The following is a 20,956-nucleotide window of genomic DNA, read 5'->3' as shown; positions in this document are numbered from 1 at the left end:
CTATGGAGAGTTATAGGTACCTTGGTGTTCACCTGAACAATAAACTGGACTCGACTCAAATGCACTCTACAAAAAAGGGCAGAGCAGACTGTACCTGCTGCAGAGGCTCAGGTCCCAGTGGAGGTGGTGAGTGACAGGAGAATGGTGGCTAAGCTGTCGTCCCTGTTGAATAACATCTCCCACCCCATGCAGGAGTATTTGACAGCACTGAGCAGCTCCTTCAGTGGCGGGCTGCTGCAACCGCGATGTGGGACGGGGAGATTCCGTAAGTCTTTCTTGCCAACTGCTGTCAGACTGTTCAACTTAGTCTCTGACCACATACGCACAAGCAAATGCACAAACGAACAAACATACACATTAAATACACCGTGGTAGTTATGTGCAATATTATGACAGAACATGTTAAATTTTTTATAGTTATGTGCGATATCTCTAGTCATGTGCAATACTATGGTGGAACGCACAATTATTCTTTCCGTCTTGGGGAACCACCATAACTGGGCAAAGTGCAATTTAAAGCATTCACTCACTCTCTGTATGTATACAGTACATATACTCATTGGGTACAGACATATTACTTAGTCAACTTTTGCTTACATATAGTCTAAATATATATTTATCTAAAAAAAAATTTACTACACAGATATCCATATTCTATGGCCAGATTGTATAATATACATTTTTACTGTTAGTTTTCTATTTTATTTTACTTTATTCTGTTGTTTCTTAATTTTTAACTTTTGTACTGTCCACTTGCTGCCTTGGCAAAAAAAAGATTCCACTTGTGGGACTAATAAATCTTATCTTATCTTATCTTATCGTATCTTATCTTATCTTAAATTGGACTGGAAACTTCATTGCAAATAAAGTACAATGTGTTAAATTTTTTAAAAACGTCATAGTTCTTATAATGTATGCAAACAAATAACTTTACCTTTTAGTTCAGAATCCTAATTTCTTAGTAAAGTAAGTAAAATTTAAAACATATAAAAATGGCAAAATGGACAGTCCAGTGTATCCAAGAAAGATCCTCTCCCAAACAGGCGGAATACAACTGGATCCTTGGTACATTAGGGTGGATTGGAAGAGAGAAAGTTTTTCTCTGTTGCCCGAGAAAAATATAAACAAAGTACTCAAAATCATATGTAATACTAGATATGTTAAAAAGGAAACTCAAAAACATTTTAACCTGGGCCGTGTTTTTTTTTTTTTTTTTTTTTTTTGTATGAGAGCACATAATCATAATCAGTCCGGTATCAATTTTGAACGCTACAACCAGCATTCACAAAAGTGCTATGCAATTTAATCCAACAGGACAAGCAAGTGCAACAACCTATTTTCACTAGCAGGCTCATAAACGTTATAAGTAAGACAATACAGAAAGGATTCTGTATGGACTCAAAATGATCCAAGGTTGAAGGAGTTAACTTTTAAATCATCATGAAAAGATTCAAAGTTGTCTTAAATTGCACTCCATACTTACTAGTGAAGGACTTGTCTCATTACTGGATGGCTCTTTTCCCACATTTCAATGTTTGATCTAATAATGTAAGCAAGTTTCATTATCACTGGCAGTAATCAGAGTTGGGAAATGTTAATGTACATATCACACAGAAGCAGGCAGCTACATATACATATACAGGTACGTGGAGGTTTTCAACAAACATACAGTGTATATATATATATATTGATGATCTCTATGGAATTTGAACAACATGTGTCAATTTATATACTGTATTTTATATGTAAAAATATTTACATGAATATAGGGTGCAATAAACTAAGGAGTATTTCGTGCCAGGTCCCGCCCTCACTCGCACGCTTATTTAAATGCTCCGGTCATTAAGCTGTAATTAGAATATCCCCGCCTCCAGCTGCTAATCAGCCAATCAGAAATAAGATTAGTATTTGAATGTTCCCTCCTCCAGCTTTTGATTGGCTGTAACAGTTGACCCAGGGAGCGCGTGGAGTTTCTGCTAAGGTTTTTGGCACAAAAATAACACCATGGTTCCCCTCATACAAGCAAAATATCAAAATGTAACTCCCCTGACGTCTCACCCCCAGCTTTACTCAGTAACAGTTAAATGCTGAAAAGGTTTCATTGCAATCACCAGAATGAAGACTGAAACTCAATCAACAGAAAAAAACCCACAACCTGCACTGCTTTAAAACAGCTACGTAGCCAATACATTATCCTTGTGTTAGAACATGCAGATATTAAGTAAGCTCATGGCTACATTGCTATGGTGATTTTTCAGTACAAGTGTCATTAAAACAAATAATATTTGTGGCGTTTACAGCGTATCGGTCTCCTACATTATCTTTACATTCATTGAAGGCATGAAGCAGATACTATAGACTACATGTAAGTGTGGGACTTCTGCTGCCTTATCTGTTCCACTTCCTGTGGATACATTTTTTTAAAGTCATGAAAAATTGCTAAACCTGCACCTAGTACTTAAATGTCAAAGTGTCGAAGTAAACTAATATGATTTATCTTAAAATTAAAAAAAAACATTAAATTTTTAGTACGGACATTAACCTTTATCTAATGAGTTTTATATTTAATTACAATTTACTATTGTAATTTTACATAAGGTTGTACATAATTTACAGAAACAGAAAAAACAGTAAAAATAGTATGGTATTTTTACTGTTAAATGTGAAAAGAAATATTTTTTAGGATTAAAATAATACTTAAAATAACAGTCGACTTAATAATTTACAGATAATGTCTGTAATTTTACAAATTTGTATGTAGTTAAAAAAAAAAACTACATTTAAATTTTAAAGGTATTTTCTGTAAAATTAGAATTTTTTTTTACACTGCAGAGTAGAGAACTACAGTAGCTTCAACCTAATCCAGCCTTCTGGAACATTCGCCAAAGTCAAGTTTGTAATTAAATATACCACTAATTGCAGACATCTTTTTTAGTTTTTATTTATTTTTTAGGAAATAGAAAGTACTTAATCAGATGTGTACAAACTGTTACTGTATGTTTCTTAAGAAAAACCTGTATCCTTATTTAAGGGACTAGATCAAAAAGCATCCTTCCAGTTTCTGACTAACAGTTACACATCTCTAACTTGAACACACTACAACAACATATGAGAACATGACTTTGGCCCTTATTAAGATAATGTGTATGATTTAAATGTATTTCTTTATTGAAAATATGCAAGAGAAGCTTCTGTTATTGTCTCTGGATCAAAGCCATCTGCAACATTTACTTCAACATTAGGAGCACTTGTTGCTGGAAAATAATCAAGAGAAACTTCAGGGTTAGCTGGGCTATCAATGGACAAAGCAGCAGGGTCAGTGAAGGTTGGATCAGGAGTGGGTTCCTCAGCTGCTGTCTCGGCACCTTCAGCACCTTCAGCTCCCTCAGCTCCCTCAGCTCCTTCAGCACCTTCAGCTCCCTCAGCTCCCTTAGCTCCTTCAGCACCTTCAGCTCCCTCAGCTTCTTCAGCTTCTTCTTCTTCTTCCTCCTCATCAGAGTTTAGCAGAGCAGCAGCACCCACCTGGTTGTGTTTATTAAACTAAGGATATGGATATAAAAGCAATTGTTAAATTACTCCCTGAAAGAAAAAACAAGTGTCAACTAATGTTCTCCTGAAATGTGTTTGTGTATAAGTGTTGGTCCCCTGTCATTAGTGTTAATAACACTAACATGTCTGTGAAATAGAGATATTCTGTGGTTTCATTTGAGCAGTTCATCCCTGATTTAATGATTAAATAGATGCTTTTTGCCACAAACATGTCCAATCCCCAAAGACATGTGTTCATCTAGTAGAGCAACTCATTAGCTGTAAAGATGGTTCATCAGTGTCTTCTTAGCCATGTGTCTTCCCACACACTATTCCCTATTCCAACTGAGATCAGATGATCAGAGTATAATCATTAGTGGAATTTGTGTAAGTAATCAGCTTTCTGGCTTCATAAAACGTCTTGTAAAAGTCTTTGAGGCTACTCTATTAATAATAGGATGTTAAAGGGTCTAAATAAACTTGCTCTGTCCATTTTCTAAGCTACACATGGGCGTTTTGTAACTGTATTGGATGTGGGGAAGCACACCATCACCATGACTTCCTATTTCAGAAGGACACATTTTAGCAAACAGGATAAAATCACTGCTAAGAGGACATTTTATGTGTTCTTCAGCTCATCAGACCAAGAAGAATCTAGAATTTAAATGTGATGCTAAACAAGCCCGTTAAAGTTATTATTATTTTTATAATAATAATAATAATAATAATAATAATAATAATAATAATAATAATAATAATTATTATTATTATTATTATTATTATTGTTATTATTTAAATCAGTTGTTTGGCCTATACAGCAATTCCGCTGGTATGATAGTTGTCCTGATTAAGAGCCCTCTTGAGAGAGGGTATAATTGAATGTCATAGGGTTGGGTATTAGGATCTACATTATATTTACTGACCTGAGGTGGAGCTGGAGCTGCAATTCCCTGTAAAAAAAAAAAATAAAAAAGTAAGTACATGGGGTGGTGAGACTGGCTTTAATGTCTCTGTGGATTGGATTCAGTAATCAGACACTGTAGTTTATCAGCACTGACCTGCTGCTGCAGAAGCTTGTACATTCGGTACAGCTCCATAAGCTGGAAGGTTGTGTATCCCTGAGCTGCTATCTGCTAGGGGAACATTGTATACCTTCATATTCTGTATGTGACTAGACCCATTTTATTATGTCATCAGAACTGTACAACATGAAAAATAAACTTTTTTGATGTGTGTGGGTCTATTTTTACTTATCAGTTGAAAAAAGAAAATAAATGAAAAAATGACAATGTAAAATAGGATTTGAATCTACTGGAATTTATAAGATCCATATTTTTAGTCAATAATGTTAACTTATACTATAAATAAAACTTACCTCATTGCTATCACTTTCAGGTACCTACAAAGCAAAGAATATACATGACAAATGTTTTAAGTTCCAAATTATTTAAAAACAATAAAGAAAGTGCGGGGCAAAAAAAAAAGAATTAAAATATATAACACAATAAAATGCACTGACACCCCCCCCCCCCCCCTTAAAAATAAATAAAAATAAAATACATTTGCTCTAATTCCTCTAAAATTTATAATATTCGATTGGACCACTTTATGCTTTGATTACAACCATGGCGTTATCTCAGAAAGCTTATGCATTCAAGTTCATGACATCATTTTAATTAGCTTAACACTTATTTAATACCGGAGTTGCATTCCTTTTTCTCCAAGATCTCTGATGGTGGTAAAGCATTTTCCAGCACATCAAAGGAGTCAAGGTCTGGAGCCTGTTGTGGTCAATCCATGTGTAAAACTGGTGTCTCATGGTTCCTGAACCACTCTTTCACCACTTTGACCCTGATGAACCCTGGTATTGTCATCTTAGAATAACCCCATGCTATCGGGGAAGAAAAAATCCTTTTATGGGAAAACCTGGTCATTCAGCTGATCTCATTTTCTTGAGCATATAAAATTGCTGAGCTTTGACCTGCCCAACAAAAGGCACTGTAGGAACAAGGCATGATGGGTGCATCACTTCATATGCCTCGCTTTTTACCCTGATGCACTCTGGAACCGAATAAATCTGGACTCATCAGCCCACATTCCAAATGGTTACAGAACAAAACCAAAACTAAACAAACAAATAAACAAACTTATTTATATATTAAACTTAAATTATTATAATAAACTTTTTTATTTAAAATAAGACTCAAATCTTTTTTTTTTTTTTTTTTTTTTACAAAAATGTCATTAAATAAACAGAAAAAAATAAATGAAGGAAATTTTGAAAATAAATAAACAGGTTGAAATTTTCAATAAAAGTACCCAGGAATTAATAATAAGTTAGAATGGGCTAGTAACTTTGAAATACTAGCTAAAAAATGAATAATACAGATAGTTAAAGTTAAAGAGTTACTCACAGGGGCTGTTAGTGACTGAGCCACTAAACACATCAAGAACATCACAGGCTTCATCTTAATCTGGAAAAATAAACATACTTTTTATTTATTTATTTATTTAAAATTCCTAGACCCAATTCATTCTGTCTATTCAGGTAACATACAGCTTTCAGTTCCCTACCATCTAACTTAAAGTGGAATTTTAAATGAAAACATACCATCATTTTACCTGACTGATCCAGAACGCTGAGTATGCGCTAAGACGTGGAGAAGTTGAGCACCTCAACCCACGGCACATGTGGAATATATATTAAAATAGCTCTGGAAATGAGCCAATCACATCTCAGCAAAGAGCGAAGAGAAGCGTACTTTCCCAAAGTGAGTCAAAATTGCGAGCCATTAGATATAATTACATGGAGAAAATTCTAAGTAAATTACAAAGGATTTGTGCTTGCTGTGCAGTTCTTCAAAAACAACAACAATAAAAAAGCAGCGCATCACCGAGCACTTTCTCAAATTCTGTAGACTTTTGTGTGGTTAATCTTTTCAAAGCGGTTCATTTCATTTCAAGGTAGAAGCCGTTTTATTTAAGTGAAGAGCTTAAAGTTAATGATATGTTTGGCAAAAAAAATCCACTTAAGGTAAAATTGTAAATCCTTTCCAATCCCATTATCAAAGTGACAGATGCAATCATTTCACTAACATCAGATTGCTGCAGGTTACCCCATGGAGGAAATTTACATTGGGGAAAAAACAAAAACAAGGCCAAAACAAAAAAAAAAAACATAAATAAATAAACAAAAAATAAAGCTTTTTAAAAAAAAAAAAAAAAAAAAAACTTTTAATGTTTTTTTATTTGTAAATAGCTACTGTAAATTTTTCTGCATTTAATGATTACTTTTATGTCTTATGTCATCCTCTTGTGTCACTGTATTTTTTTAGTAAAAACAAACAAACAAACAAACAAACAAACAAACAAATATACTTTGCTTTTAATAGAATCAAATACTGATTTAATGTCAGGAATGAGATTCGGTTCTGTGTGTTTATGCCCAGACAGTTAATGCTCCAGTGTGTGTGTGTGTGTGTGTGTGTGTGTGTGTGTGTGTGTGAGCGTGTTAGTGCTCCAGATGAAATACAAAGCTCAAGCTCTCTCCTCCTCCACTCCTCTTCCTAATGCGCTGTTTTATTGTCTATGAGCTACTTTAGTAAAAAAAAAAAAAAAACAGACATTCCAGATAAAATATTGCTTGAGTAAATGTACAGTAGAGGTTTAAAAGTATAAGTATATATATATATATATACTTTTGATAAGCAAATATCAAAAGTATTGAACTTTAAATGTCTGAACGAATTGGAACTATCAGATGTCACAAGTCCTTATAAAACAGCTGTCTGCATCAGCCGAGTTCAGGCCCGTCTTCATGGTATAGTGGAACCGTCCCCAGTCACCACACACATCCCAAACAAACCACACGGGGCATCCATGTGATGAGATCTCCAACCAGAGGCGGGACACCAGGACGAGTCAGACAGGTCTAGAGGGCAGAGGGGTCTGGATGACTGGCAGCTCAGGAGCGACATGTGTAGCTCGATAGAGAGATCAAAGGATTTAAAGTATCAACAGGCAAAACTGTTCAAGTAAATAACAGATACATAAAAACAAAACTTAAAAGTAACAGTAACAGAGTGAACATTGCCTGACTCCATCTGTACTACTGAAGACAACAGCTGAACTGAGCTGAGCAACAAGCTGGGAAGTTTCTCTTCTTATATAAGGTCATAGTGAAAGTAAAATCAAATTGGCTTGTTTACGCCCTGGCCAATACAAAATGTTCTCACTTTTTCTTATTTGTACTGCACATGGGGAGCTTTTTGAGTGTCTAGGAAAAAATAAATTGTAAATTTTGCAATATAAGTGCTCTCTAAAGGAAACCTAATTTTAGTTTTCTAATAACATTTACATTTAGGCATTTGGCAGATGCTCTTTTCCAGAGCGACTTACTCATTACACATCTGAGCAGTTGAGGGTTAAGGGCCTTGCTCAAGGGCCCAACAGTGGCAACTTGGTGGTTGTGGGGTTTGAACCTGGGATCTTCCGAACCGTAGTCCAATGCCTTAACCACTGAGCTACCCCTGACCCCCCTAATAAAAATAACTATAGAATCAAAACTGTACTAGAAAATATTTCCTACAATTAAAAATATACAAAATAAACGCATTAAACTTGTAAAGGGTTCAAAAGAACTTTTAATCAACAAGAAGCTGTGTATGTATTGCTGTGTACAGTGTATGCTTTGGGATTTTTTTATGTAACATAAAAATATGTGAAAAAAAGTTTTGATTTTAATTTTAAGACATTTTACTCTGTCATGAAGTGAAACACTGTGTGTTTATTAACTTGTCTGGCACTTTTTCTCTTTCCGTTTTAGACTCGGCTTAAAGATTAAAGGTCTGCTGCTCGTCCATCTGCTCATTTGATGTGAAGTCTGTGGTTATGAGTAGTGAAGCATGTCTCGGATGGGAGTCATGTTAATGAGAATCTTACAGGTTAAGAGATCGACCACCAGATTTAAAGTTTTTTGGAGTAAAAATCCACAGGAATTTTAATAGTGTGTTACTTTTGATTAAAACTTTGAATGTTTCTTTTGATTTTATCTAAAATCTAGTGAATAATTTGGTTATTAAAAACATGTTAAAATTAGAAACATGTATCTTGTGGCATTGTGTAGGCCAGTTAAATCTGTGCATAATTTGTACCTAACACAGGTTTTGTGTAAAAGATGCAAGACTTCATGCTTGGACTGTATTTTCTTTATTGGGTAAAATTTACAAATTTTACAAGTGATTTTTATTTGTAAACTATTTCTTTGTGGAATATAATTAGGAGACTAATATAATTTTTTGTGTTTTAGTGTGGACTTTCATATATAATGATTTTAGGAAATAAAGAGACAAATGCAAAAATCAAAGCAATATTTATTTTTATTTATTTATTTGAAGTACCGGTGCACTGTTTATACACAGTAAGCAAAATCAAAGAGAAATAAAAGTGTGACTTTGTCAGTTTAGGAAAAAAAAATGTTTAATATTGGTTTGTTGTAATATCAGTTTTTAAAGCCTGTTTTAGAATGACCCAATTTAAAAATGTGTGTCATAAAAAAAAGAATGTTATGCACGCTTCAGCAATTACAGCTTACTATTAAAATATTTCAACACACTATGAGCTCTGCTCATGTAGCACGGAGTTCTCTTTCCTTTAGAGCTGCAGCATGAAAACAGGTATGCTTCTGCAAAAAAAGTAACATTTAATGTACTATAATTTTTATGTATAATAAATCTTAATTAAATAATAATAATAATAATATTTTTAAAAATTGCAAAACTTAACACAATTTTTTATATATACAACTTACCATCCTCATCTTTATGGCTGTTTGGAAACCATGAAAGAAAACATGTCAGAGAGATATAATTTCATAAATGGCACACGCACATACACACACACACACACACACACGCACACACACAATGTTGATTATACCTGGCCTGCTGGGACTTGTCTGTCCTGTTGAATCTGCTGTTGAGGATTGTTAGCCTGAGGTGCAGCAGTCTGTTAGTATGAGGAGAGAAAATGTATGTAAGATATGATCTATTGTTTAAAACAAATATTGTATAATTTATTATTTCCTTGACTACAATTTGAAAAAAAAAATCATAATTTATGCGACTCTCCTATAATATAGTAATAATTATACAAATTATAATGCATGCTATGGACTTTAATTCATAGTCACACCACAGTCAAATACTCACGCCCCTAGACATTCCCAATTTCTACTATTTATTTTTTTTTGTCTATTCGAAATCAATAGAGGTAAAGTTATAAAGATATAAGCCAGCAGTCATACCCTGGGTGGCTGCTGGGGGGCAGTTTGTGGAGGATTGTTGAAAATCAAGGGCTGACCGTTGCCCTGTGTAGGAGCGGCATGCTAGAAAAGTCCGAACACAAACAGACTTTACATAAAAGCTTGTTTTTTATTTGTTATTTATAGCTATAATGAATGTTATAGAATGTTGTAATAGCTGTAATGTAATTTAAATATTTTATGCAGCTGTTATTTATTTATTTTTTTGCAAATAGTATTTAATAAAGAAACATGTGAGAGATTAAAGTACAGTTAACAGGACATTTTTGTATGTTGGATTGTAAAATACATAAAAACTTGTGATAACTACAAAGTTAAAATATTTCCACAGCATGATTGTATGTAAATGTAAGTTGTTTAATAGCAGTTTATCTTCCTAAGCAATAAATAACTAATGTTCAATATACAGTAATATAATTGTTGTGCTCAATAACAGTTCAGTTTAAGCTTTGTTTTGAATGTTGGATTTTGAAGTAGATAACTTCTTGTTGTAGTTATCTCTCAGTAGCCATTTATTTTACCAATCTAAATAATAAACATGTTTACCTGCTAAATATAATATTTTACAATACTTTTTACAATAAATTTTTTTTTTACAATTTTACAATAAAAAAAAAAGTTAACTTTGGTGGAACTTAACCAGGATTAAACAGCAGCACTTTGCAATGTAGTATAATTTAGTGAAAAATATATAAAACTTAAAAGATATACATACTAATATTCCTTAAATTATTCTTTTTCTCATAGTAATACAAAAAGTAGTACACTTTATTTATTTATTTATTTGTTTGTTTATTTGCTGAGCTGTTCTTATGTCTATTTTATTGCTATTATTTAAAAATAAATCAAATATTAAAAAGTACAGTGTAAAATATTGATATCAAATGTTCAGCTTAATTTTCTGTACTGTCGAAATACATGCTTTATTTTAAAATCTGATTTATGTTTCTATAAGTTACATATAAAAACATATATAAAATAATATGGATGTGTTTATACAGTACATGTGTATTCGGGTGGTCTTACCCTTGGTGGCTGCTGCTGAGGGACGGTTTGAGGTGGATAATTAAATGGGAAAATCTAGAAAACACATTAAATTAATATAACAAATGTCAAAAATTAAAATACTAATAAACAATTTTGTCTTTTGTCTTTTTAAACAAGTCAAGCAGCTCACATTTGGGAGTTGTGGCAACACCTTAGAAAAGAAAGGGAGATTAGTACTTAGTATTCCCGACAAATTCATGCTGGGTAAAATTATAAAAAGTTAGCAGGATAAGAAGGAGAGTGTTACCTTTCCTTGAGCAAAATCGTAGGGATAATACTAGACACATAAAACAAAACACGATTAGAAAGGGACCTACTGACACACGTCTTTGTATAGAAACATATTTAACATCCCCATAATTATTTATAATTAGACACTGTGCTGAGATGGTGTAAAGACAGGCCGGAGATGTACAGTGTATAATTACAACATTTGCCGTCACTACTGATGCATAGAAGTGTTGTATTATTTAAAATATGTTGAGTCAAACTTATGTATTCACATAAGATTCACAATCAGTACAAACCAGGTCATATCTCTATTAGATCATCAATAAAGTGTACATGAACTTTGGGTGATAAATGACTTACAATTTCCACACTCTTTCTACCTGGAGCCTTGGGCAGAGAGTACTTTATATAACCCTGATAAATAGAAACAGAAAAGTGTTACAGTGTTACACAATCAAATGCAATTTTTGCTTTTAAATATTTCCTATATTTTAAAATCTGAACATCTGAATCGCATCAACAATATACAGATGAACATTAAATTGGTACAGTGTAATAACTCACAGTTCCAGCTCCTTGTCCTCCTGCTCCTGTTCCTGGGAACCCTGGATGAATCAACTAAAGAAAAATAAGAAGACAGAACAAACATGAAAACGATGTGAATGATAATGGGTAATGTTTTATTCAATACTGTATAAAGCAATTTAATATTGAGCATTTTTTAAAAATTATATACAGTTAACAATATCTATTAGCTAATAATAATTATTATTAATATCACACGTCAAGAAAGACTGAGTGTTGTGGACACAAAGAAATGAAGCATAAAAACCTCTATGCTGATGGGAGCGTTCACACCAGGGAACATGTTGTTTGTCCCCTACAAATGAAATGTTTATAGGGTTTATAAAAACTTCCTGATTTTAGCAATAATTAATAAGCTAATTGACAGCACAGAATTATTTAAACAGAAAAAAAACCCGAAGAGTTGTAGCCGAGGAGAAAAAATACTACACAGAATGGTTGGCTCATTTAGAGAAATCTGAATAATATCTAAAGGTAAAACTATAACAGAAAACACATATTAAAATTAAAAAACACTAAACAAATTATCTACATTTAATACATTTTTATTATCAATGAAAAAATGTGCATTTTCGAAAAATGAAAATAATCTTATCCTTGTTGCTAAGCAGTCAGTCATAAACATGAATTATGTACAATTATTTAACGTTAAAAATGAAAGTTCCATAAACAATCGATTTTTAAAGTGTATCTTTAGGCATGTGCGGCTTGTCACAGTGAAACATTTATTCCCGTTACCTTTATTAAATTTACATAATTTAATACAATTTCATATGCAGGAAATATAAACTCACAGGCCCAGACCCTTGTCCTCCTGTTCCAGTTCCCTGGAATCCTGGTGGAAGCAACTAAACAAAAATTAACATGGGAAAGTAAGACACCAAGTGGAAATGATGTGAACTACTATATCCAAAAGTCCTTTACCTATTTATTATTATATATTTTTTGCTATGAAGTTTACTAATAATCCATAAAAAAATATTAAAATGTATTTGTATTAATAAAATCTTATCAGGTGATATATTCTAAGGGTGATCTTGTAAGAAAAGGTAACATACGATTTCCACACTGATAGGCGTAGTCATTCCAGCCTGGAGATGCGATGGTGAAAACATGTCATTCACAGCCTTTAAATAAAACGAATCTCACTTTTATACAAATTAAGCCCTAATTATTATACATTACATCATCTAACTAGGAACCTTTGTAGTCCATCTAGAAAGCTAATTCCCATTTTGTTTCTATTTTTAGTTCTATTTTTCCTAGTTCAATTAAATTTTTCTATTTTAATTTTTATATCGTATTTCATATTTATTTCTTATTATAAGCTTTACTTTTTTAAGGTCACTGGTGGTCGTATAAGCATTTCACTACATTTCGTACTGTCTATGACTGTGTATGTGACAAATAACATTTTAATTAGAATTTTGACTGTGGCAGGACCTCAGTGAACACTACGGCCAATTAGTCTAATCTGCAGGTCTGGACTGTGGGGGGTTACCTGAGTACCCTGACGAGGGAGAACATGCACACTGACCCAACATACTGTAGGAATCGAACCCAGGATGTGTGGGTGTGTGTACTGTATGTTTGTGTGTGTGTGTGTGTGTGTGTGTGTGTGTACCTGGTTGGACGGCATCAGGTTTCCATAATGCTGCAGGTAATTGTAGACCTGTGAATAAACAGACATATTTTTAAGAAGTGGGGAAGACTTAATTCTTTACAACCTCTAGTAAAACAAGTGTATTATTATTATAATATATTTAAGACTTTAAGTGTTATAAAAAGTCCTAGAATTATTTTTAACATTTATTAGTCTAACCCAGCAGTAAAGGAATGCAGAACGCTTTTCTTTCTTTCTTTCTTTCTTTCTTTCTTTCTTTCTTTCTTTCTTTCTTTCTTTCTTACCTTACTTTTAAATTTTCTTTGTTAAAATGTGAAACTTAAACTTGGCTGTGATCTTTTACAAATATTTTACTTTACTAAGTTCTTTAGTTGACTCCAGGGGAAAGCCTCAGGGTTCTACACAGGTTCTTATCATTTGATATAAACTGGCCAAATGGTGTGCTTTTGAAGCAGAAAATCTTAACTCAGAAGTATTACATTAGATCAAAGGTAGCACCCTGCTAGATGGATAAAAACTTCTGATAGTGTATGATGATTCTGAATAGACTACACATTATAATATTTATAATTCCAGATCAGTATGCAGTTAAAATCCAAACATAACCTCACTTTCTATTACAGGGCACAATTACAGACACAGTCAGTCTAGATAATTTGGAAATGCCTTTGGAAATCTTGCTCCTCATGTTTCTAAACTATGGGAGGAAACTTTAGCACACGGAGGAAACCCATTAAGCAAAAGCAGAAATAGGACACGAACTCTGGAACAAAAATCTGACAAATGCTAAATATGAAAGCACAGTGAGGTGATAAGGCTGGTTGAGTTTGGTGTACCGGTGCAGCGGAGGCTGCTGAGATGAAGGAGAAGAAGAGAACGGCACTCCACATTGTCCCAGAGAAACACAAGAACCTGCAAAAATCAACCAGCTGTTAGTGATACACCAATCAAGCATTACTGTACAAATAGAGCATCGAGAAGACATCTGACTGAGTCCCTCACCCAAACCAGCAGATGAAGAATGTCTTGCTCCGGTGGAAACGTCTGAGTGAAGACGGAGAGAGAAGACCAGCTTTTATTCCATCTCGACTTACGTGCATTTGAGTCAGTTATTAGCTCACATAGTAATTTAGTAAATTATTAGTGGCCAGACACTGTGTGTGTGTGCGTGTGTGTGTGTGTGTGGTGTGTTTAATATGAGGGCAGTTATGATTATGATGATAATACAGCAGAAAAGTGCAGACATCAGTGCACACCTCACACACAACTGTTCATTTGCTCTGCTGGTTTTTGCTGCATGTGAAATTTTCAAACAAACTGACAAATGTGTGTAACCTTGATAATTTATTTGGGATATTTGATGCTTTGCCTTTTATTTCAAACTAAAAACATTAAAATAATAAAAAAATAACATTGATAATCAATAACTTTAACCCTCAATAAGGATTATATATATATACAGTAAATAAGCTTATATGGAAGCTGTGCATGTGTCTGTCAATTCAGGCTTCAAAGTATGTACAGTATTTGGGTTTTCGGATACATAAAGTAAAATAAATTACTTCTATAAACTGTTGTCACAGTACAATTTTTTATTTTTTTTTCCTCAGTCATGTTTATGCACTTGGTTAAAATACAATTAAATTAATTTCACCATATTGACTATTTTGCGCCAAAATAAAAAAGTTACTCTATACTGTACAATCCTCATTTTTTTAAACACACATATACCTGCTGAGTTAATGTTGATTTGTTTTGATAAATTGCTTTAAAATAAAAATAAGACTGAAACCTTAGAGTCAATATGAAATTTGATCAAATAGTAAAACATTGTTAGATTATTATCTTATTTGCTTAATTACTAGGATTATAAATACATGCATGCTATCTTACTACATATTAGCTTATAAATTACTAGAATGCATTATAAGTAATACACAATACAACATGTGCGAAACACCACCATCATTTCTTCAACTTCAATAACAACAAAGTAATCAACAATGTAGACAACATGACCGAAATGGGAACGAGTGTTTTACTTCAAGCGCATAAATATACAATTTAAAATGTGTTTTGTCAGTGTGTGTGTGTGTGTGTGTGTGTGTGTGTGTGAGACATTTCTTTGCCTATTGTTTTGCTTGTCCATGTTGAGGTAGTTAAAATTAAAATATTGAATAAAATGACTAAAAGGCATCTTATCATATTGACTATTTTGCACTAAGAACAATTATATATCACTCTATACTGTACAATCCTGTAACTTACTGTATAATCACTATTTCATGTTCAAGTTGTCTATTATTATTATTATTATTATTATTATTATTATTGTAACTAATGAGATTTATTTGACATACTTCATGTTATTTTTCACATGTTAATAATGTAGAAATAATATTTTATAGTATATTGAATTAGAATTATATCAGGCTTATAAAGATTGTCTCCTGTTCCATGATTATAAAGACTGAAGGTTATAGTTATAGTCTCGAGGTTATAGACTCAGTGGTTTTACTGATTCACTGGGGTAGGTCAATGTGGTCTCACACACACACACACACACACACACACACACACACACACACACACACACACATATGGAAAGTAAAAACTGTTGCATGTCAATGTTCACCCTGTTTCTTGGTTCATATAATAATTACTGAACCCTCACACACTGAAGCTGGTTAAAGGTGTAATGATGGAGCGACACTGAAACACCATCCGTGTAATGACGTCAGGTATGTGGGCGGGGCTTAATGTTATAGAGAGAACTATAATGACTTTAGTTTCTGGATAATGAGAGGAAAACTTTCACACACACACTAGATAGAACCTGTTGTATGTGTGTGAAAGTTTTCCTCTCATTATCCAGAAACTAAAGTCATTATAGTTCTCCTGCTTGATTATATTGATGTGTGTGTGTGTGTGTGTGTGTGTGTGTGTGTGTGTGTGTGTGTGTGTGTGTGTGTGTGTGTGTGTAGCAGTAGCAGTAGCAGGAGGGTGTGAGATTGTTCTGGGTGGGACACACACATTGTTGAGACACTTGTTTATGTGAAAACACACACACACACACACACACACACACACACACACACACACACACACACACTGGATAGAACCTGTTGCAGATACATGGTGTTTATCTAATACAGAACAGATCATTAAATGTGTTCATGCTGAAGAAGGAACTTTATTGCTGATATTAGATAAAGAATACATACAGATGTTGGAACTGTTTAAGATCATATAAAGTCTGACTTCATGACCAAAATACTGTATAACAAACACACAAATGCAGTAATAAAGAGAACAAATGAATGATTTCAGTAACACGTTAAGAGAGATGAGTCTTTATCCTGGAGACTTGTGTTTCTCACTGTGACTCAGTTTTCAATAAAACCCGAAATGTGCTCGAATACTGAATATCTTTTTTTTTTTCTAAATGCACACATACATGCACAGTGCAATAGAGAGTTTGTCATGATAATTGAATTTTTGAGAAATTTATCAAATAATTTTTTTTTTACAAGTGTGACACATTCTGCAGTCCTTAAGATTTTACACATTTATATATCAAAAAAGATTTTAGTTCATTTTCTCGGTCGTGAACTCAAAGTTGTTTTTTTCTCTATAGTTTGGCCAGGACGGATCTGAGACGAGATGAGATCTAACCGTTGTCTCCACGGATTGAAGTGACAGGAGATGGTCCAGGTGTGGGCCCAGGGGCGGGGTTTGGAGCAGGGGCGGGGCCAGGGGCGGGGCCAGGTAGAATCCATGGATAGAATTGCCACAGGATGTCATACCATGTAGGCTGCTGTACAGGGTAATGATGGAAGTAAAACCTCTGAAAAAAAGACTAACTGTAAAGAAATATCTGTATATTTATATGATATTTATACAATATTTATAGAGTTAAGTTTCTGTGGAAAAACCTCATTGCTCGATGATGATTTCCATCCATGGGTATGGTGTGCATTCTTCAATGTAAAAAAAAAAAAATAGCATATATATTACAGCTTGTGTATAAAAAAATAAAAATAAATAAATAAATAAATAAAGACTACATTTATACTTACAGTTCCAGAGACCAACAGACAGATGATGAGTAAGAATGAAAGCATCCTGCAATTGTGTATTGATTTTCTACAAAAGAACAATAAAGGCTTTAAGTCAAGGTAAACTTTATAGTTAAACATAAACATATACCTGCTTAATATTAGCTAATAATGTTTATGACCCTTGAAAACGGTTCATGCTGAAATGCTGAAAGATAATTAGTGTAAGGGGCTACAGTTAATGTTAGGTTTGGGTGTTTGGGGTTCGAGGTTAGGATTAGGATTAGAGCAAGCAGAAAATATGTGCAATAAAGAAACTTTCAAAATAGTTTGTAGGGTTTAAAAAAAATAAATCAGTGGTAGTAAAAATAATCACCAGGAATGCAGTCACTGTAAATAAATAAATAAATAAATAAATACAAAGCTCAAAGTTATAGCATTAGGTAATTAATTAATTATTATGATAGTAAAATAAAAAAATTGGAAAAATAATAAATACTGGGATTTTTTTTTTTTGTGGCAATAATAATCAATAAAGTAATAATACTACCAATAAATAACTGAATAAACAAGTCCTGGTAACATGTGTCCAAAATGAGAATATGTATTAAAGAAATTGTTTAAAATGATTTTGTTTAGCAGAACAGCATACTGAAAAGTAAAGAAGCCTCAAGCAAAACAATTAGACAACATTGAGCTTTTGCAGGCTGTACTGTGTAATATATCAGTTTTTTTCCAAAATAAATACAAATAAATCTGGTTATGTGTATGCATGTCCCATATTTCACCAGACAGTGTCACTCCTGGATGACGAATGACTAAAACTAAGACTAATTAAAATGATCAACATCAAAGACAATAGAGATATAAATGAGTTCTATAATTTACTGTATATCATATTAAATTTGGCTTTAAACAAAAACTAATAACCAAACAAAAGAAGAAGAGACCTAAAGATTCCCAAAGCACAAAATTAGCCATAAAATATAATTGGATTCTGAGGACTTACATGAATCTGTGGAGACTCGGGACTTGCTAAAGGAACTGAGTGTAAAGTGTAATGTGTGTGATTTGGTCGATACATTGCAGGAATCTCCGCCCTAAAACCATCTAATCTCCGACAGTGGATTACAAAACATGTAACAATGCTCTAAAGTGTTCTTGGACATTGCACAAGCTTAGAGCGGAGTTTTAGCTCTTATTACACTTTAGACATTCTCTGTTGAACTGTCTGTAACCATCCCACAGTGATTAAACAGCTTTATTATTTACATTCCTTCACAGCTGTCGTGAAAATGGAATAAACACCTTGTGTAATTCCACCATAGAGACATCATTCTCAGTAATGATAAAAATAAACAAATAAATAAATAAATAAATAAATAAATAAATAAATAAAAAAATAAAAAAATAAATAAATAAATGAAAGTCTTTCTTTGTTAATCAAACCTGCCATCAGTTGATACACATTACTTATATTTTACTTAAAACAACCCAGCTTATATATTTAATTATTTATTTGTTTGTTTTTTGTTAATAGAAATATTACAGTATGAGTATTTAATGAGTATTTGATAACTTATTAAACCATACTGTATACATTTTTAAATAAAGAGTGTGTAGAAATAGTTAAAAGGTTGAAGCTAAAAATAATCTGATCATCATGTAATCAGTGATATTATTATTATTTTTATTATTATTATTATTATTATTATTATTTCAGGTTGAGGCCACATACATGTCTGTCTGTCTGTCTGTCTGTCTGTCTAACACTGATTTCAGCTCCTCCAGTGTGTGAAACGTAAAGATATCATCAAAAGAGCAAGTTCTGTCCAATGTCCAGACATCATCTTTCTCTTGATTATATCGATACTTTATTAGTGTGATCTACATTAAAAGTGAACCCTATTTAAAAATATGTATTTATCACAACAACAAAAAAATTGAGATGGTATGATACCACTTATTTATAACGGTACCATGACACTGAAATGCATTCAGTATTTCTTTATGCATTGTGAAATGAAACACTTAATATAAAACCAGATGTCTCTTAACAAAAAAATAGCTGGTGAAAAAAAAATTCTGCATTACTGCTTTTAGAAATTATTTAACCTGTTTTTGCCTAATGTAACTTAATGGTCATGATAAAGTGGAGTTTGTTTATTTATTTATTTATTTATTTATTTATTCAATTCATTATTTCTTTATTTCTTTATTAGCAGAGAGTTAACAACACAAAACTTGAGTAACAAAGTTACTCATGGCACAAGAACATGGATATTTTCAGGTTTTACTCAAAATAAATTATAAACAAATTGAATATAATTAATATTAATTATATACTTTTAGTTTGTTTTGTAATTGTTCAATACTAATTACTTTTATAAACAAATATAATTAAATTTATTTAGTACTTCGAGTGTGTAGAGAGCTGTGAATGGAGATTCCATAGTATTGTGGTAAAAGTAATTTATTTAATATTCTTAGAATGTAGGTAAATATACAAAAATTATACACAGCCATAACAATATGACCACCAGCATAATATTGAGTAGATCTCTTAAGGTGCCTCCTGCCGTGCCACCAAAGCGGTGATGCACTGTTTGTTCTGACACCTTTCTATTGGGACCAGCATTAACTTATTTCTCAATTTGATCTATAGTAGCTCTTCTATTGAATTGGACTACACATGGGTGCTTCAGTGAGCCACGGCCACCCATTTTCCTTCCTTGAATCACTTTTGGTATGCCCTGACCACTGCAGCCTGGGAACATCCCACAAGACCTGCTGCAGTTTTATGTATACAGTGGAACCTTGGATTACGAGTAACAGGGTTTGCGAGTGTTCCTCAAGACGAGCAAAGATTTTTTATAAATTTTGACTTGAAAAACGAGCAAGTCTTGGTTTACGAGTACCAAGTATCATGTACTCGTTAATGTCTGTTTATGTGAAATTCAAATAAAAAAGGTTTACTGTGTAATAAAGTCTCATTAGAAGGTTAAAAATCCCTTTTTTTCCTTACCTTCTCTTATGTGTGTGCGTCTGCGTAATTAGACAACGTACTGGTTCACACACTCTCGTTTGGGACTGAAGTGGCTTCACACACACACACACACACACCCACACACACAGAGCGCCTGCGTGCATAAAAAGAAACACTAATATGTCGGGATATATTTACTTTTTTTAAGGTAAAGTGCAGGTTAATTTGTTTTTTTTTTTTACTTAATATTTTGTGTAAATCATTTTTATGTATTTATTTATTTATTTTTTAGCTGTGGAATAAATAATTTGAGTTTCCATTATTTCTTATGGGAAAATTTAATTTTTACAAGTGTTTTGGTATACGAGCCCGCTTCCGGAGCTCTGGATCAACTTATGCTCATAATTCAAGGTTCCACTGTATAAGTAATAATTATATATATATATATATATATATATATATATATATATATATATATATATATATATAGTGCTGTAATGTGAGAATCTTTTAATCAACACACAGAGCAGACAGAAATATGCTTATCATGGACATTTCTTTATTTCATGAAGTTG

The 20,956-nt window shown here is 32.8% G+C and overlaps 1 protein-coding gene and 3 long non-coding RNA genes across 6 annotated transcripts; all 4 read right to left on the bottom strand.

Annotated features, from left to right (window-relative positions):
* Window positions 1-4,442: 4,442 nt before the first annotated feature.
* On the bottom strand, window positions 4,443-6,194 carry LOC128508283 (uncharacterized). Of its 2 annotated transcripts, none has more exons than XR_008355891.1 (5): window positions 6,140-6,194; window positions 5,943-6,002; window positions 4,904-4,927; window positions 4,587-4,661; window positions 4,443-4,478 (listed from the first exon to the last, which is right to left on the bottom strand). It is a non-coding gene; the product is annotated as an uncharacterized LOC128508283 (long non-coding RNA). The 2 variants fall into 2 exon arrangements; XR_008355890.1 differs by having other exon boundaries at window positions 6,151-6,191.
* Window positions 6,195-9,023: 2,829 nt separating this feature from the next.
* Window positions 9,024-12,802, bottom strand: scpp5 (secretory calcium-binding phosphoprotein 5). 2 transcript variants are annotated; one of them, XM_053480363.1, is made up of 12 exons: window positions 12,772-12,802; window positions 12,508-12,561; window positions 11,961-12,008; window positions 11,693-11,746; window positions 11,489-11,542; window positions 11,145-11,174; window positions 11,028-11,048; window positions 10,877-10,930; window positions 9,833-9,913; window positions 9,466-9,534; window positions 9,338-9,354; window positions 9,024-9,211 (listed from the first exon to the last, which is right to left on the bottom strand). In XM_053480363.1, exons 1-11 carry the CDS (start codon window positions 12,796-12,798, stop codon window positions 9,349-9,351), a joined length of 498 nt encoding a protein of 165 aa, XP_053336338.1. In that variant the 5' UTR covers window positions 12,799-12,802; the 3' UTR covers window positions 9,024-9,211; window positions 9,338-9,348. The 2 variants fall into 2 exon arrangements, with proteins under 2 accessions (XP_053336338.1, XP_053336339.1); XM_053480364.1 differs by having other exon boundaries at window positions 9,466-9,519.
* A 534-nt stretch (window positions 12,803-13,336) lies between these two features.
* On the bottom strand, window positions 13,337-14,374 carry LOC128508379 (uncharacterized). The gene is made up of 3 exons (XR_008355912.1): window positions 14,340-14,374; window positions 14,174-14,249; window positions 13,337-13,385 (listed from the first exon to the last, which is right to left on the bottom strand). It is a non-coding gene; the product is annotated as an uncharacterized LOC128508379 (long non-coding RNA).
* Window positions 14,375-16,944: 2,570 nt separating this feature from the next.
* Window positions 16,945-18,425, bottom strand: LOC128508302 (uncharacterized). Its single transcript, XR_008355895.1, has 4 exons — window positions 18,405-18,425; window positions 17,417-17,483; window positions 17,273-17,317; window positions 16,945-17,184 (listed from the first exon to the last, which is right to left on the bottom strand). It is a non-coding gene; the product is annotated as an uncharacterized LOC128508302 (long non-coding RNA).
* Window positions 18,426-20,956: the final 2,531 nt, after the last annotated feature.

Source organism: Clarias gariepinus, chromosome 20 (genome assembly GCF_024256425.1).
Source record: "Clarias gariepinus isolate MV-2021 ecotype Netherlands chromosome 20, CGAR_prim_01v2, whole genome shotgun sequence".
NCBI lineage: Eukaryota > Metazoa > Chordata > Actinopteri > Siluriformes > Clariidae > Clarias > Clarias gariepinus.
Note: the sequence above shows the minus strand (reverse complement) of the source record. Positions and strands in the feature narration are given on the sequence as shown.